This window comes from Podarcis muralis, chromosome 4 (genome assembly GCF_964188315.1).
Source record: "Podarcis muralis chromosome 4, rPodMur119.hap1.1, whole genome shotgun sequence".
In the NCBI taxonomy this organism is placed as follows: Eukaryota; Metazoa; Chordata; class Lepidosauria; order Squamata; family Lacertidae; genus Podarcis; species Podarcis muralis.
Genome location: NC_135658.1, coordinates 17,705,153 through 17,723,414, shown reverse-complemented (window position 1 = coordinate 17,723,414; position 18,262 = coordinate 17,705,153). Strand labels below are relative to the sequence as shown.

General features: G+C 47.0%; 1 protein-coding gene across 3 annotated transcripts in view; it reads right to left on the bottom strand.

Annotated features, from left to right (window-relative positions):
• Window positions 1-18,262, bottom strand: part of DEUP1 (deuterosome assembly protein 1) — a 57,414-nt gene that overhangs the window by 26,777 nt on the left and 12,375 nt on the right. For 2 of the 3 annotated variants that reach the window (XM_077926993.1, XM_077926991.1), the window contains 6 exons: window positions 18,009-18,104; window positions 16,630-16,764; window positions 11,769-11,882; window positions 7,606-7,860; window positions 3,873-4,018; window positions 1,416-1,521 (listed from right to left, as the gene is read on the bottom strand). In XM_077926993.1, the coding sequence (XP_077783119.1) occupies window positions 1,416-1,521; window positions 3,873-4,018; window positions 7,606-7,860; window positions 11,769-11,882; window positions 16,630-16,764; window positions 18,009-18,104 (852 nt within the window). The remainder of the gene's footprint in view (window positions 1-1,415; window positions 1,522-3,872; window positions 4,019-7,605; window positions 7,861-11,768; window positions 11,883-16,629; window positions 16,765-18,008; window positions 18,105-18,262) is intronic. The other variant, XM_077926992.1, reaches the window with a different exon arrangement.

The following is an 18,262-nucleotide window of genomic DNA, read 5'->3' as shown; positions in this document are numbered from 1 at the left end:
AAATAATAAATTATTATTATTATTATTATGTAATCCACATGGGCAGAGACCAACAGGCCTGGTTGGCATTCAGTGGGACTTGACAGCGTGACCTCGAACAGGCTGCAAAATTATCTGCGGCATGTAAGGCAAGTGAATGGATAGCTCAGTCGATGCTGATGACACCAAGGTTGCAGGTTCAACCCCCGTATAGGACAACTGCATATTCCTGCATTAAAAGGCTATCCTCTGGGCCACTTCCAGCTCTACAATTCTCTAAGAAGAGGCAGTCTGAGAAGCACCAATTCCGGCTGCATCCACACTTTCCATTTACTGCAGAATAGCCAAACTTTGACCACTTCCCTTTTTTACATCTGCGTGATGTTCTGATCAAGACATAAAGGTAAAGGGACCCCTGACCATTAGGTCCAGTCGTGACCGACTCTGGGGTGGCAGCGCTCATCTCGCTTTATTGGCTGAGGGAGCCGGCGTACAGCTTCCGGGTCATGTGGCCAGCATGACTAAGCCACTTCTAGCGAACCAGAACAGCGCATGGAAACGCCGTTTACCTTCCCACCGGAGTGGTACCTATTTATCTACTTGCACTTTGACGTGCTTTCGAACTGCTAGGTTGGCAGGAGCAGGGACCGAGGAACGGGAGCTCACCCCGTCGCGGGGATTCGAACTGCCGACCTTCTGATCGGCAAGCCCTAGGCTCTGTGGTTTAACCCACAGTGTCACCCGTGTCCCTTAAGACATACCCTGCCCATATTTTACCTGTTCAGCTTCCTTCCTTTCTCAGAGCTCGGAAAATCCAACTTTCTTGCTTTTTGCTTTTTTTTAAACACAAAAGCGACAGCTATGCAGTCGCCCCAAGTGCAGACAGCCCGCTGTGCAGCTGTTCGATAGCTTTTCTGGCAGATTATTGCCTGCTGAAGCCAATTCCGTCTCTCACCTCTTTAGGAGTCCGTTTTATCCCTCTGTTTGGTTGGTTGGCATCCCTCTCTTCCCTTTCCCAACAGCATCGCCTTTATATTCTGCACCGCCTTCCTTAAACCACAGCAAGGATGGAGTGGGGCAGTAATCATAACTGGGAGTGCTTCTCTCCCACACCACAATCCCAATGAAAATTACCCCAACCCCTGCAAAACACTCGGGGCTTGAGAAAGGCGGACTGCCCAGTGAGCAAAAGAAGTGTGTAAAAGTCTGGAAGTAGAGTTGTTATTCCACTTCCAGCTTTAAGAGCAGTGACTGGATGCTGATAACACTGACGGCACATTGGGAATACACTTAGAACACGTGCATTAATCTGGAGAAGAGAGATCTGAGACCCACAGTTAGCCCAGAAAGCTTCTTTCTCATGCGCCAATGCCCTTCTACAGCCTGGATCATAGTTTTTCCTTAATTGTGACCCACGGAACAAGATCAGAACGTACCTGGTTCAGCTCTTTCTGCTGATTTTCCTGCTGCTGTTCCAAGGCAAGTATCTGAGCTTTTTTGACTTCCAGGTCCTTGATGCATTGTGCATAAGCTGAATGAAGTCTAGAAAGAAAGAAAGAAAGAAAGAAAGAAAGAAAGAAAGAAAGAAAGAAAGAAATCTATTACAAGTCCAGTTTCCCCTTCTTAAAAAACAAACCAACCCAAAATTATTGTTTTATTATATGAAACACATTACATTATGTTTGTATGATACTACACAAGTCTCTTTGCCTGAGGCAGTCATTCCCAAACTGTTTTTAGTAAATAGCAGTGTGCTGAGAGGGTGAAAAAATTGTCAAATATATATATACAAACACATATATATAATTTTTTTCAAATATTTTCACAATAACCTTCAAATCAAATAATTACAGTATTACATAAGCTTACTGCCCACCCTCACCTCCGCAGCATTTTTACTCAAACCTTTTCTACTGTGATATAGTTTTATCTATTACAAACAGCTTCTGTCACAATGATTTTGCCATTTTTCGTCTTCTGCTTTTATCTCGACTCCTGCCCGCTGTCATGTTGTTGTTTTTTTAAAGTAGTCCATGAAAGGCCTCCCCATTCTTCTATAAAAAGTTCCTTATTTTGATTTCTTAATTTTGCTGTCCGCTTTTTGCCATTTCTGCATAGCCCACTACTTTCAAAAGCCACTCCTCCTTTGCTTTCTCTCTCTTAAAGGTAAAGGTAAAGGGACCCCTGACCATTAGGTCCAGTCGTGGCCGACTCTGGAGCTGCGGCGCTCATCTCGCTTTATTGGCCGAGGGAGCTGGCGTACAGCTTCCGGGTCATGTGGCCAGCATGACTAAGCCGCTTCTGGCGAACCAGAGCAGCGCACGGAAAAGCCGTTTACCTTCCCGTTGGAGTGTTACCTATTTATCTACTTGCACTGGTGTGTTTTCGAACTCCTAGGCTGGCAGGAGCAGGGACCGAGCAATGGGAGCTCACCCCGTCGCGGGGATTCAAACCGCCAACCTTCTGATCGGCAAGCGTTTAACCCACAGCGCCACCCGCGTCTTAGGTGGCCCAAACTGCAGCATCGCCCAGAGGCAGAGAGAAGCACCTGGCTCCCACACCTTCTCCTTGCTCCATTGCTGGTTGTTTATTCAGAGGGCAGGCAAAATGGCAGCAACATTAAGGACAAAGAGTAGCAGCAGCAGCAGCAGCAGCAGCTAGGCTCTCCAGGTGTTGGCAACAGGCCCCTTGCTGGGTCATGAGCTCTAACAGGGGTTCAATCAGTGTGGATCCCCAATAATGGCTCTGGCTTGTAACCTTAGGCTCCCTAGGCATTTGGCCACGAGGAAGAAATAACAAGCATTCAGCTCCTGCCCTTTAAATGTAGTAAAATGCCCGTACTGGCATCCCACTGTCAGGTGCCCTGATGTGAACACAAAAAGCAACCTTAAACAACGCAGTTCTGAAGCTCATTATTTCGAGGCCGAGTGCTCGAGGTTCCCAGTTATCTGCATAATGCCAGACCCCTCCGATGAGCCACCGTCGCGCATGCTATCAAACAAAAGGTGTCACAAAATACATCTATTAAACTGCCCATCCCTATCGATCAAGCTGCAAAAAAAAAGAGTGTTCAGGACTCTCTTGATGACAGCTTTCCCTCCTATATTTGAAAGTTTATTAAAAGCAAATTGCTTGTTTCTTTTATAAGTAAGAACCCAAAGAGAAAAAGGGGACAAAATTATCCTGGTCTTCCCATTCATTTGTGTTTGGGGGGCACCCCAAATCCATCCAGTGTGGTTGCCCATCCAATTCAACACGGCATGTGCAGGAGAACTTCCCACTGTAAAGGTAAAGGGACCCCTGACCATTAGGTCCAGTCGTGGCCGACTCTGGGGTTGTGGCGCTCATCTTGCTTTATTGGCCAAGGGAGCCGGTGTACAGCTTCCGGGTAATGTGGCCAGCATGACTAAGCCGCTTCTGGCTAACCAGAGCAGCACACGGAAACGCCGTTTACCTTCCCGCTGGAGTGATACCTATTTATTTACTTGCACTTTGAACTGCTAGGTTGGCAGGAGCAGGGACCAAGCAACGGGAGTTCACCCCGTCGCGGGGATTTGAACCACCGACCTTCTGATCGGCAAGTCCTAGGCTCTGTGGTTTAACCCACAGCGCCACTCGCGTCCCTTTTTGTACTTCCCACCGTACCGTGCCTATATTTATAACAGGAACAGTGTACATTGCTATGTACGTCACTATTTTTTGGCAAGTGTAGCGAACTTATATTGAGTCAGACCACTGGCTGATGAATCCGATAAAACGAATGGACCGGTTTATCCATTTCAGTGTCTCTGCTCTGAGCAGGTGTAATGTTTGCTATCACCACCCAGAGGCACTCACTCTCACGTCAACATGCACCAATTCACGCAGGGGAGACCTGTATTTAAAATACCTACTTCATGCGGCTTTCTTCGTTATTTTTATACTCTTCCATTTTGGCGACTTCGTTGCGCAGCTGCTGGCACTCCAGCTCGACCATATTCAAGAGATCCTCGCGTGACTTCAGTTCGTTCGTCACTTGGGCGAGCCTTGCTTCAATATTCTGAACAAAGACAAAGAAATGCGTTCAAAATAGCCTACCCAGTTGTAAGGATATCAGGGGGCACAATGCAATGTGACTTGGAACCTGGTGTTTTGGGAAGTTCCATGCAGAGACTGCTTCTCAGTCCCTACATTCAACATCCAACTCTCGTATCTGCATTAACAAGACATATATAGGTTTTATATCAGTTTAGCTGCCATGGCTTTCACGGAAGAACCCTGGGAACTGCAGCTTGGGCAAGAATTTCTTCCTAGAGATCCCTAGTCCTCCATCACATAAATACATGCCCAATATTTTCTTGGGAAAGGGAGTGGCTGTTTAAACCAGTTTAAGTCTGTAATTTAGAAGCCCCCCCCCCAATCTCCCAGAAATACATTCACTATATTTGGAATTATATGTTTTACTGTTGTGGTAAGTGGTAACCGTGTTATCCACAAGGCAAGCTATACCATATGACGGTAACAAACTAAATTATATCAACAGCCATATCATCCGTCAACAGGAGAAGGAGAAAGGCTGCAGATTTCAGAATTGGAAATTCTGTGGGAGTTATTGCTTCCATTTATTTGACTACATTTCAAACTGAAATGCCAAACTTTTGAAAGCTTCTGCAATAGTCATGGTGGTGACTCACAACTCCAAAAATGATCTGCTGTGATATGGAAAACAAGTGCCTTGAGAGGCAGAGAGGCTCTTTGGAGACGTTTCTGGAAATGGTAGAAGGGGAAGGGAAGAGAACTAACTACACTGAATGAATGGAACATGCATCCTATATGAAAATTAATGAAGAGATGATTCAGGGACCACTGTCCTCTGCAATTCAATAGTGGTTCCATCATAGCCCTACCCAAACACAGGTGAGGAGTTGCACAGAAGGAATCTACTGATTATTAGAAAAAAGGGGGTCTCTTTAAAGGGATGCCGGTCTCACAAGATCATGGGAGACCATACAAAGGTGAGATGTTTTGGTTTGCTTGTTCACTTCTGCCCCAAAGTGAGAGAAGGGGGAGGAAGGAATTGAGCCCCAGGGTCATTCTTCATCTCCAGTGTGGTGTAGTGGTTAAGAGCGGTGGACTCGTTCGCGTCTCCGCTCCTCCACATGCAGCTGCTGGGTGACCTTGGGCTAGTCCCACTTCTCTGAAGTCTCTCAGCCCCACTCACCTCACAAAGTGTTTGTTGTGGATGGGGGGGGGGAGGGAAAGGAGAATGTCAGCCGCTTTGAGACTCCTTCGGGTAGTGATAAAGCGGGATATCAAATCCAAACTCTTCTTCCTCCCAGGTACAATCCCAACTCATAGACCCTATGAGCAAAGCTCATTTGCTGCCACAGGTGAAAATGACCCTCCCCTTCAATGGCAACCACTTCCGGCTATTCTGAAGGGGCTGTTGGGCCATTTATTTGCAAGAGAAAATGGAACGCAATTAGCAGAAGAAGGGAGGGGGTACAACTCCTTCAGATGCTGCAAGGAGCCCAGGCGAGACTGTACCATCTTCACAAGGTAATCTTCTTAATTAGCTGGGAGCCACCTGCTACTCAAAAGCTTTCTAGGTTTCCCTCTTGCCTTACTCCTTTCCTGGGGAAAGCCCACTCTTCAAAGGAAACATCTATCTGGAGAAAACCCGAATCGCAATTTGCACCAATTGAGCGTTAAAGAGCAGTTTCCCCAGGGGTGGGTGGAGCTGAGAGCCAAGAGGATGAGAACCCCAGAGTTCAAGGGCACATTCCAGCCAGACAGAAACACCCAAGGAGCGTATGAAGCGAAGAAGAAGAAGAAGAAGAAGAAGAAGAAGAAGAAGAAGAAGAAGAAGAGGAGGAGGAGTAGTTTGGATTTGATATCCCGCCTTTCACTCCCCTTCAGGAATCTCAAAGCGGCTAACAATCTCCTTTCCCTTCCTCCCCCACAACAAACACTCTGTGAGGTGAGTGGGGCTGAGAGACTTCAGAGAAGTGTGACTGGCCCAAAGTCACCCAGCAGCTGCATGTGGAGGAGTGGAGACACGAACCCGGTTCACCAGATTATGAGTCCACCGCTCTTAACCACTACACCACAGCTGGAGAGGGGTTGTGCCAGGGGCAAGTCCAAAGGGCCAGAGGTTTCTAACACTTGCACTACACAATACTGGAGAGAGAAAAGTCAGACGTGCATAGCTATTTTTAGAAGCAGTCCTACTATCTACTATAATACCTAGACGCAGCCATCTGTACTATATGGTGTTTTGGGTAGCTGCTGTCGCTTCGCCCTCTGCTGGTCCTTTTATTTTATCTGAGCTTTTAAAAAATGCAGCTGCTTCGCAAAGGGGACTCGGGTGGGAAAAGTACACATGGTTATAGCTGGGGTACGAGAGTCTGTTAGTGAATATCAGAAACTAAAGAACGGTAGTATTTATATAATATTTGGGAAATGAAGGGGAAATGCAGCCTGCAGAACTGGGCTGCAGAACCCCTGTATTAAGCAACAATGGGGAGACAGGTGCTGGACCATTTAGGGCAATGCAAAAAGCTATCCTCCCCAGGAGTGGACAGAGATAGGAGATTTGGGAGGTTGCCGGGGGCAGGGCGTGGTGTTACAGGAAAACGTGTCCGTTACTTTTCCGTCTGCACCTTCTTGTGGATCTTTCTTACAAAATCTGGATACAGTGGTACCTTGGGTTAAGAACTTAATTCGTTCTGGAGGTCCGTTCTTAACCTGAAACACTTCTTAACCTGAGGTACCACTTTAGCTAATGGGGCCTCCCACTGCCGCCGTGCGATTTCTGTTCTCATCCTAAAGCAAAGTTCTTAACCCAAGGTACTACTTCTGGGTTAGCGGAGTCTGTAACCTGAAGCATATGTAACCCGAGGTACCATTGTATATTTTAGATTCAAAACTTATCTTTTCCCCACAAGTAAGCTTTCGGTGAAGGTGGCGGGAATGGTTGCATCAGAATCGGCAAATAAGGAGCAAGCGAGAGGGTAACAACCTCCCTGTTTCCGACTCCTCTTTTGACTTGTTCCAGCCATATCCATCTACATTCCAAAGCAACCCTGGGACCATGGATTATTATTACTATTACAAGTGCTTTCCCCCCTAAAAATGCGTTTAGGGGTACTCTCATTTTGACTCAAGAAAACCACCATTTTATAGTTCAAATCGGGGAAAATAAATACAGTAAATGGACAAAAGTACAAAGATTCACAAAATTTTAAGGGTTTGCGTACCCCTGCGTATCCCCAGAAAAAAAGCACATTATTATTATTATTAACCCGTCCATCACCCTACGGTGCCAGGGTCGGCCACAGCAATTTAAAATCAAGACCAGTTCAAAACAAATTGCAATCACAAGATAAACCATAAAAACATACCTCTTAAGTGTCAAAGGCCAGGGTAAATTAATGTAATTTCAGCATAGGACAAAAACCATGCAGTGAAGGTGTCGGATGCACCTCTGTAAGGAGCAAGTTCCACAACTTAGGGACTGACCGCAGAGAACACCCTCTCCTGGGACAGGCACTCCAGCTTCTGAGGGTAGTGGCACTACCAAGAGGGTGCTCCCTCTGCTGATCTTAACACCTGGGAAGGTCCTTATTACCACCACTGGCTCTTTACCTGGCACTTCCTTTGGTACATTTTCACTTCCTGCTGGAGCTTTCGGTTTTCCTCCTGCAGCCTGTTCCTGCTCACGGCTATTTCGCTCACGGTCGACTTCAGTTTTTCCATGAAGAGCTCGTTCCTCTCGGCGGGTTCCATGAGGACGTCGTGCTGAACGCCGGGGTGATCGGTTTGGCACTGGCTGCAGGTACCCGCGTCGTCTTGGCTTAGCTCCTGGCACCGTGTCTGGATTTGACAGTGCTGCGCTTGCTTCTGGCGAGACAACGAAAACAGCCCACATGAAATCCATCTCTTTTGCACAGAGGTGCTTCTCCCATTCTGTGAGTCGCTTTCTGTGCAGAAATTTAGAACGCTGAAGCAGAAATCCAACACTGGAGAAATTATTACCATATTTTTCGCTCAATAAGACGCACCAGACCATAAGACGCACCTAGTTTTTGGAGGAGGAAAATAAGAAAAAAAATATTCTGAATCTCAGAAGCCAGAACAGCAAGAGGGATCGCTGCACAGCGAAAGTAGCGATCCCTCTTGCTGTTCTGGCTTCTGGGATAGCTGCACAGCCTGCATTTGCTCCATAAGACGCACACACATTTCCTCTTACTTTTTAGGAGGGAAAAAGTGAGTCTTATAGAGCAAAAAATACGGTATTTTTTTGACAGCACGTTTCTGCCATAAGACTCGCTACCAGACTTGTACGCTCCTGAGACTTGGGCCAGGCTACCACTGTGGTCCCCAGTGGTCCCCACACATTTGAACATGGGGAGGCAGGTTACACAGGACAGATCTACACAACTGCAATGGGTCGCAGGCAATTCCCTATAAAGTGAGAGTGGGGTGGAGATTTAAAAGACGGCACGGTGATGCCCCCTACAATCACTCCTTCCCCGGTTAATTTTTCTCCTGGGACTACATAGGAAGCTGCCTTATGATGAGTTGGACCATTGCTCCATCTATCTCAGTGCTGTCTGCACTGACTGGCAGCGGCTCTATAAGGTTTCAGACAATAGCCTCTCCCAGCCCAACCTGGAGATGCCAGGGACTGAAATGGGACCTTATACGACTGAGCTGCTGTGTTCTGCTCACAGTTTCAGGGATTAAAAACAGGGCTGGGGAAAAACTTCAGCTCCTGCACTTTTAAATCTCCCTGTCCTCCCACTTTTTTTAAAAACCAATTAATTGTTATTAGTTTTCAAAAAAATTAATGAATCTACATCCAGCTAATTCAATACGAATTACAGTGGTACCTCGGGTTAAGTACTTAATTTGTTCCAGAGGTCCATTCTTAACCTGAAACTGTTCTTAACCTGAAGCACCACTTTAGCTAATGGGGCCTCCTGCTGCTGCCATGCCACCTGAGCACGATTTCTGTTCTCATCCTGAAGCAAAGTTCTTAACCTGAGGTACTATTTCTGGGTTAGCGGAGTCTGTAACCTGAAACGTATGTAACCTGAAGCGTATCTAACCCGAGGTACCACTGTACAAAGTTGACTTCCCCTCCTGTTTTCTGCAGTGATTCCCTTCACCTCCCTTCTTGCTGCATCATAGTGCGTACAATCCTTTGCTTAAAATAGCTTAACATCTTATCATTATCTTTTTCCTTCATCCTTTTCTATCGGCTGTTCCCACTTTTGTGGCGATTTGCACAAGCCGCGATGGACTGTGCTGCTTTTGTGTCCAGCCGGTGGAGGTTGGACCATTACGGCAAAGAAGGCATTGCCCCACCAACTGCAACCCCAACTGACCACGTCTACTTCCCTCCATTCCAGGGTGTGACACCAGCTGTCCACTTCCTCTTCCTTAGCCTCATAGTTGCCCCTGTGGAACTCAGCATGGAGGAGGATGGAGACAAAACAGGAATGAGTTGGCCCTGCCTCCCATTGCCTCTAGCGCCACCTACTGCCAGTCTCCCTGCCTTCTGCCCTACCAGCCCTAATGGGCTCCAGCCGCCGCCCCTGCATGCCCTGAACACATCCACACCTGCAATTGTTGCCTGTTTTGAGGAGGCTAGGAAAGCTGATATCAAACAGTAAGAACATCCCAATAAAAATGTGACAATAAATGGCTACGCGTAGTTAAACCCATTGCACAACAGAGGCACATAATTTAGCCGTATAAAAATAAAACCCTCGTCACCTGCTACCTTTGTTTTGTTTATGTTCCATTGATTTCGACGAGCGTTTCTTACGTGCCTTTTTTTGAGGGCAGAAATGCACTTGTGGCTCTCTGATTGACACCCAACAAGCCAGGCAGAAAAACGATGTTACTATGGTAATTGTGCTGCTCTGAGAACACTGGACATCTGCTTTATCCACATCAAAGGCAGAGTCCATTAAATCAGACAAAAATATGAAAATGAGAGTGACCTGGTCCATTATTCTCAAACTCCTTCTTCTAATCCAATACTCTGTCATTTAGTAAACCCTACAGAGTGCACTGAGCAACCAAAATGGGGGGGGGGGGGTGGTGGCTAATTGAACCAGAGTATCATAGGAATTTTAAAGGCATTTTAGACTGTTCCGAGGGCATTTCTGCATGAGTTATTTTCATGCGGTGCTCTTATCCTCATAATCTACATAGAACTCTGGCTTAAGGTTACCAGACGTCCCTGTTTCCTGGGGACAGTCCCCGGATTTACAATTTAGTCCCCTGACAAAATCCATCTATTTAGTAGGAAGTTGAAAAGTGTCCCTGGATTCATTGAAAAAAATCTGGTAAGCTTAGACTCTGGTTGGCATTTCCCAGAATTCTTAAGCACTCCCCCATCTCCTTGAATGAACATGAGTTGCTGCTTTGTGCTGAATCAGTCCACCTAGCCTGGGATGCCAATAAGATTTCCCAGGCTCGGTATATTGTTTGTGGCTTGCTCCCCACTGCAATCTATTTACAAGACCTGCTGCTTATGTACATATATTAGCATAAAGGTAAAGGTAAAGGTACCCCTGCCCGTACGGGCCAGTCGTGACCGACTCTGGGGTTGCGTGCTCATCTCGCTTAAGAGGCTGGGAGCCAGCGCTGTCCGGAGACACTTCCGGGTCACGTGGCCAGCGTGACGAAGCTGCTCTGGCGAGCCGGCACCAGCACAGCGCACGGAAACGCCGTTACCTTCCCGCTATAAAGCGGTACCTATTTATCTACTTGCACTTAAGGGTGCTTTTGAATTGCTAGGTGGGCAGGAGCTGGGACCGAACGACGGGAGCTCACCCCGCCACGGGGATTCGAACCGCCGACTATACGATCGGCAAGTCCTAGGCACTGAGGTTTTACCCACAGCGCCACCCGGCGTCCCTTATATATTAGCATAGCCTACCACAAAAGGGCTGTTGTTGCCAATATTGATAGTATTCATTTATTATTTGATTTCTTACCTGCCCTTCCCCTGAAAGGTCCCAGGGCAGGCTATAATGCTGTAAGATTCGTTTGTGTTGTTTTTTTTTTAACAATTTAAAGGACAAATTACAGTCACAGGAATAAGGCAGATTCTCTTGCAAAGACGAAAGCATGGGGAGAGGAGGATAATGTGCAGAACCTTCAGCCCTAGAGTGGAAAAGCAAGGCATATATATACATAACGTCACCCACAGCAGCCCCTTTGCTTTAACTGCAACATTTCTTGGTTCTGGTATTCGCAACAAAATACTGCACCTTCCCCCACAAATGTTTGGTCCCAGCAAATGGTAGCACTCCTGAAGCTGCTATTAGCTGCAGAGAGAAAATACATTTGCACACAAACACACACACAAGCCCATCTAAGGAAACCCAGAGCCAGGAGATCTGATCACAGATGTCCAAGGTCGCCTGTAGTTTGGTCTTGAGAGGGTAGAATCAGTGAAAATATGCCTGCTCCTGAAAGAATATGTAACATCCTCAAAACATACCCACTCCACACCTATGTGACTCCCCTGGCACTGCTAGTGAGCAGGCAACAATCTCCAGCACCACTTATTTCACAACAGAGATTGAGACGTTTACATTTTCTTACAGCACATAGACGTTTTGTGTACTTATATCAGAAAATCCTTTAATGACACTGCGTTTCAAACATTTAGAGCCTGACTTGCAATGATCTCCACATAGCCATTTTTGAAAAGGTGGTTTTACTATCCAGACCGGCACAGTTTTAGGTACAATTTCTCTTTGAAAGTAGAAACAGCAGCATGGTACCTGAAACAGATTGCATTTCTCAGACAGCAGTTTTCGCTGAGCATCTAATGAAACGAGGTGGTTCTGATACAGCGTTTCTTGTTTATCCCACTCTCTTGATTTTGCTCTAAATTCCTGAAAAAGGAAAAAAGAGAAACCCGCAAAAGAAATGAATCACATCTCTATATATGTATATTCTCTGTATACGGCCAGAAAAATAATGTATGTTGCAATTTCAAGTATAAAGCTATTTTGGTTATTTATAACAATTAACAACAGGGGACAAATATTGGTGGGGAGGAAGAAGTAAAAGTATAAAATGAGAACTTGAAAAGCACATTGTACATAAAGAACATAAATGGGTCAATATACATGGCTATTGAAGTAAAATGTCGGGAGCACTTCAAGTTATTGCATTAGATAAGGTAAAGGTAAAGGTACCCCTGCCCGTACGGGCCAGTCTTGACAGACTCTGGGGTTGTGCGCCCACCTCACTCAAGAGGCCGGGGGCCAGCGCTGTCCGGAGACACTTCCGGGTCACGTGGCCAGTGCGACAAAGCTGCATCTGGCGAGCCAGCGCAGCACACGGAACGCCGTTTACCTTCCCACTGGTAAGCGGTCCCTATTTATCTACTTGCACCCAGGGGTGCTTTCGAACTGCTAGGTTGGCAGGTGCTGGGACCGAGCAGCGGGAGCGCACCCCGCCGCGGGGATTCGAACCACTGACCTTTCGATCGGCAAGCCCTAGGCACTGAGGCTTTTACCCACAGCGCCACCCGCGTCCCTTATTGCATTAGATACTGTTAAGCTATTATTTATAAAGGACTTGCAAGGTGCAAAGCACTTTCACAGCTATTAATAATTATTACTGTCAGGGCTGCCTCAGGTCCCAGCTCACAAGAGACCAACGCCAAGTCCAGTTTATATACAAAAATGTTTATTGAAGTCCATTGTACGCTCCACAGCCGAGGCGCGCAGCCCCACGTCTGTTACGCTTAGACCGCTGAAGTCCCCTCTGAGTCAGTCCCTCCTCTGCACCAGTTTAAGAGGGCTGTGCTGCTCCACCTCTTCCTTTCTTTCCTTTTTCGCAGGGTCTTCCTGCCCCCTGGGGTTTCGCCCCTCCTGGATTCCCCTGACGCTGAATCCCCAGACAGCTCTTCCCCCCTCCTGCGTGCTTTGGGACCTGGCTCCTCCCCCAGGCTCCCTGTTCTTCCGCGCGCCTCCACATTTGAACTTGGCGCGCGTTCGCAACCTCCAACCTTCCTCTTGACAGTTACACTACTCCCTGCACTACTCCCCTCCCTTTCCGGGAGGATGTCTTGCTCCGATCTTCCCTCCCTCTCTGCTTTCGGATCTGCTTCCCCTGTCACACTGGAATCTCCACCCCCTTCACTGCGCTCTGGCAGAGAAGCCGGTCCCGACTCCCAGCTCCCACTTTGGGTTCCCCTGCTGGTCCCCTGCTCCTGACGAGTCCCCCCTGTGACTCCCCTCGGCCTTACCACAGGCGCCCCCTTCTGGGAATCCTCCGATTCACTTGAAAGACTCATGGAATCCCTCAAATCATTGTCATCCTCTTCCTCGCTGTCCTGGGATTCTTCCCTCTCGCTCTCCGTCTCCTCCCTCACCTGTGCCTCTGTCCCTGAACCCCTGACAATTAGTATTTAAATCTGGGGAGGGGAGCTTCCACCCTTCCCATCTGCCCTGCTGGCTGTTTTCAGGAAGCCCCACCCATCTGATACAATACCTGATGTCAGGTGTGGGACAGGTAAGGGCAAGATTTCAAAGGAACAACTGAAGGCTTCAAATGGCAGCATCACCTGACACCACTATTGCTTCTTTAAATAATATTAAACAATATGAATACTGGATCTATAGGATGGCAACACTGGGGAGGCCATTTTGCCAAATATTCTCCAGGGGAGGGCTAAAGTCTAACCGGCTGTCACATGGAAGATGGATCAAGCTTGTTTTTCTACTGCTCTGGACGGTAGGACCTGAATCAATGGCTTCAAGAAAGGAAATTCCTCCTTAACACTGAGGTCCAGCTCCGAGGGCCTTCTGGTGGCTCCCTCACTGCGAGAAGTGAAGTTACAGGGAACCAGGCAGAGGGCCTTCTCAGTGGTGGCGCCCTCCCTGTGGAACACCCTCCCATCAGATGTCAAGGAGATAAAGAACTACACAACTTTTAGAAGACATCTGAAGGCAGCCCTGTATTGGGAAGTATTTAACCTTTGGTGTTATATTGTGTTTTCATATGTGTTGAAAGGTGCCCAGAGTGGCAACCCAGCCAGATGGGTGGGGTAAAAATAATAAAATAATGATTATAATCCACCATAGCTACATGGCGCCTCCATGCTCAGTTCATGTGAACATCAGTTGTGGCAGACAAACAACACAGGAGGACTGCTGCCTTCACATCTTTTATGAGCATCCCACCTGGCTAGTCAACGTTGGAAAAAGACTAAGATGGACCTTTGGACTGATCTAGCAGGGCTCTTTTTGTATTCTCATGTTACGATACAATACTCTTCATTGTCATTGTCCCATACAGAACAACGAAATTGAAAAAAATCTACATAAGACATTAAGAAACAACAAGCCTGCTATCCCAACTATCCCAACCTGGTTAGCCCCCTAAAAACTCTGATACCCCATTTTTAAATACAATATAATCCCATAGAGACTCCTTAAAAGGTAAAGGTAAAGGTATCCCTGACCATTAGGTCCAGTCGTGACCGACTCTGGGGTTGCGGCGCTCATCTCGCTTTATTGGCTGAGGGAGCCGGCGTACAGCTTCCGGGTCATGTGGCCAGCATGACTGAGCCGCTTCTGGCGAACCAGAGCAGCGCACGGAAACGCCATTTACCTTCCCGCTGGAGCAGTACCTATTTATCTACTTGCACTTTGATGTGCTTTCGAACTGCTAGGTTGGCAGGAGCAGGGACCGAACAATGGGAGCTCACCCCGTTGTGGGGATTCGAACCGCCGACCTTCTGATCGGCAAGTCCTAGATTCCTTACACTGCGTTTAAAATCAAAATCGCATTTGGGTAGAAACTGTTTCTCAGGCAGCTAGTCCTAGTCTTTATAACCCTGTACCTTCTTCCAGAAGGCAGAAGCTGAAAGAGATCGTTTCCGGGGTGCGCACTATCCTGCACTATCTCTGCAGCTTTCTTATGGCACCTGGAAGCATAGATTTGATCCAAGGTGAGAAAAGTGCACGCAATTATTCTCTCCGCAGTCTTTATAACCTAGGACAATGTCCCATGAAACCTGGGGCATTTATGCATGTGTGCCTTCAAATGGCAGTAGCATATTCCCGCCATGAGGTTCTTCCCCTTCTATACTTTTCCATGTCTGCTTCAGAAGGGAATAAACAACTGCTGCTCTTCTTTGCTTTGCTTTCAGACTAAGAAGAAAATACCGTGTTTACTCTCCGTTCTCAGTACTGAGCAAAGGACAAAGCTGCCTAACTCAGCTGTTTCTGCCCAGGACAACTGAAGTGGCTGCCCTCTGTTCCAAAAGCACTGTCTTTTGGAAGATGCCCTGGGAAAGCAGCAGTAAATTCCTGGTGGCAAAATGTAGGCTCTACAGTGACAAGGACAGCTCCAGAGAAAAAAGCCAGCAGTAAATCGGCAATTAGGTGACAATGCACACACCACTTCAGTAAGCAATGGTCACAAAAAGCGTGTGTTTAGTATCATAGCTAGTGCCAGTAAATATTCCCCTACATCTGAAGAACACTGTGCACCAAAAAATTCCCTATAGCCAGGGCATTTATAGCCTGTTGTGACAAACTACAGTTGGAGACAAATGATGATGATGATGTTTCCCCCCAGAGAGCGGAAGTATATTCCTTGTGGTGTGTACACTGGTTGAACTTCTGCTCCTGAGAAAAAGGGGCTAAGCAGCTTTTTGCACAGTTCTAAAGACGGGCAGGGACACCGGTGGCGCTGTGGGTTAAACCACAGAACCTAGGACTTGCCGATCAGAAGGTCGGCGGTTCGAATCCCCACGATGGGGTGAGCTCCCGTTGCTTGGTCCCTGCTTCCAACCTAGCAGTTCAAAAGCACGTCAAAGTGCAAGTAGATAAATAGGTACCACTCCGGTGGGAAGGTAAACGGTGTTTCCGTGTGCTGCTCTGGTTCGCCAGAAGCGGCTTAGTCATGCTGGCCACATGACCCGGAAGTTGTACGCCGGCTCCCTCGGACAATAAAACGAGATGAGCACCGCAACCCCAGAGTCGGTCACGACTGGACCTAATGGTCAAGGGTCCCTTTACCTTTACCTTTACAGATGGGCAAAGGGGGGGGGGGAGGTACAATAAAGGAGATTCCGACGAAACATCAGGAAGAACTTTCTGACAGTGGAATGGTCTCCCCCTCAGGAGCTGGTGGACTCTCCTTCCTTGGAGGTTTCTAAGCAGAGGTTGGATGGTCATCTGCCATGGGTGCTTTAGTTGAGATTTCGGCATTGCAGGGGGTTGGACTAGATGACCCTTGGGGTCCCTTCCAACTCTTAGATTCCACCCAAATACCACACTGGTGGCAAGGAACAGTCCCAACCCTGCTCTCAGCAGGATTGAACCTGGCACCCCCGCCCATCCCCTGACATTGCCCAGTGATGATAGACAGGTAAGCCTGGTTTGGGAGAAAATGGCATTGTAGGTCCAATGGGACCCTATGATGGGCTAAGACTGGCCCTCAGGGGTCTTCCCCCCTCCCCCCACAACAGAGGTGGTGGTAGTGCAGAGGGACACAACTGAGAAGAATCCTGTGGTCACAAGGCATACTTTTGGAATGAAGAAGAAGAAGAAGAAGAAGAAGAAGAAGAAGAAGAAGAAGAAGAAGAAGAAAGACGCTCCTTTTGATACAGGAACTGACCTCCAATTTCTGGTTCAAACTGCTCAGCTGAAATGGGGCTTCTTGATTTTCTGTACATTTCTCCAAGCTGTGAGCTTTTTTTTGTTTTAATTGGTGCAGCTGTAGCTTTTCGTAGCTTTGTGTCAGCTTGGCAAACTGGAAGAGGAATGAACGTCACAAACGCCTTATTTTTTTGCCTCGGTTTTGGAGGTGTAATTGGCAAAGGCAGTTAAGCTTAAATGATCTAATCAGCCATCTAATCTTGGTTGCTGGGTTATTTTTTTATTAAAAAAGTACAGTTAACTTACGTGCATTCAAGTACAGCAACTTAACGTGCATTTAACTGGTGCACATTCAGCTTTATGCACTTGGCAAATTAAAGAAAACAGGGAGGCAGAAAGGAAGGGGGCAACTGGGAAGAAAGTCTTTGGCAATCCCACCCCCCATTGAACCCAATACATTTCGACTATACTGTACTTGATTTTGGCTTTATGTGCTATCCCAGGAATGCAATCCCAGCCGAAATTGAGAGCCACCTGTACCAGCTATTACAACTAAACAGTTAAGGGTGAACAAGCCAGTGCTTTCATACAACCTGTGATGTTAATGAACTGCACTTTTAAACACAGATTGCCTGGATATTTGCTTTATACTACCATGTAGAGCAGAGCTTTCCAAAATCTGCGTCACGACACGTTAGGGCATTGGCTGCAGTGTGTATGTGTGTTGTGTGTTCCAGAGCTGGAAAGGGGGTAGTTTAACCTGTAGCTTGCTAGTAAAACTGATTTACTGCGTCGCGAAACAATGCATGTCTAAAAAGCATGTGCCCAACATGATAAGTTTGGAAAGCTCTGATGTACAGGGATGTCTTGCCTGGTGTTTGTGGGAAGTGTTTTGCATCAGTTTAGCACAACCAATCTTGTATTGGTGCTTTAATGGTCCTTCAGAGTTAGACAGTGGGGTTAACTAGCTTGATCCTGATCTAAAAAAAATAAAAATCACCTTTGTTATAAGCTTTAAGCCTGACACTTGGGTGGGGTGGGGGCTGCACTAAGCTGGATAAATGTGTCACTTGTTGAAAACTCCACTAGGGTTGGTGCAAGTAGCAGGAGAACCCAGACAGTGTGCCTATATGCACGTATATACACACATCCTCTCTCTCTGCGTATATCCTGTCTTTGCACACATGAGGGGATAGGAAGGCTTATCAGCCCCTGGGCCCTGGCGGGTTTGGCGAGAATGAACTGGACCCTCAGGGCGAAAAAGATCAGCCACCACCTGACTCAGTACATCACAGTATAGGCAGTCATTGAGCTAGTTACAAAGCAGCCCGCAATCTACTAAACCTAGCTTGAAATATTACGAACTGTAAAACAGGAATGAGATTTCCCCTTCCTTACTTGATTCTTCAGGGCTTGAAGCTGCGTGTCATAGTTCTGAGCCATCTCGTATTTTGTCTTTTGCAAACTGTCCAGTTTCTGTCTCAGTAGCCCAACCTGTATTTGAAGTGGACATGATCTTGGTCATCAAAAGAGTTCCAAAAGCCAAAGGAATTTTTAAAAGCATAAAGATATCACAGCTAAAAAAACAACAAACAGCATGCTATTAACATGAATTGCAAGTTACAGGCACCACATAATACCCGTTCCACATT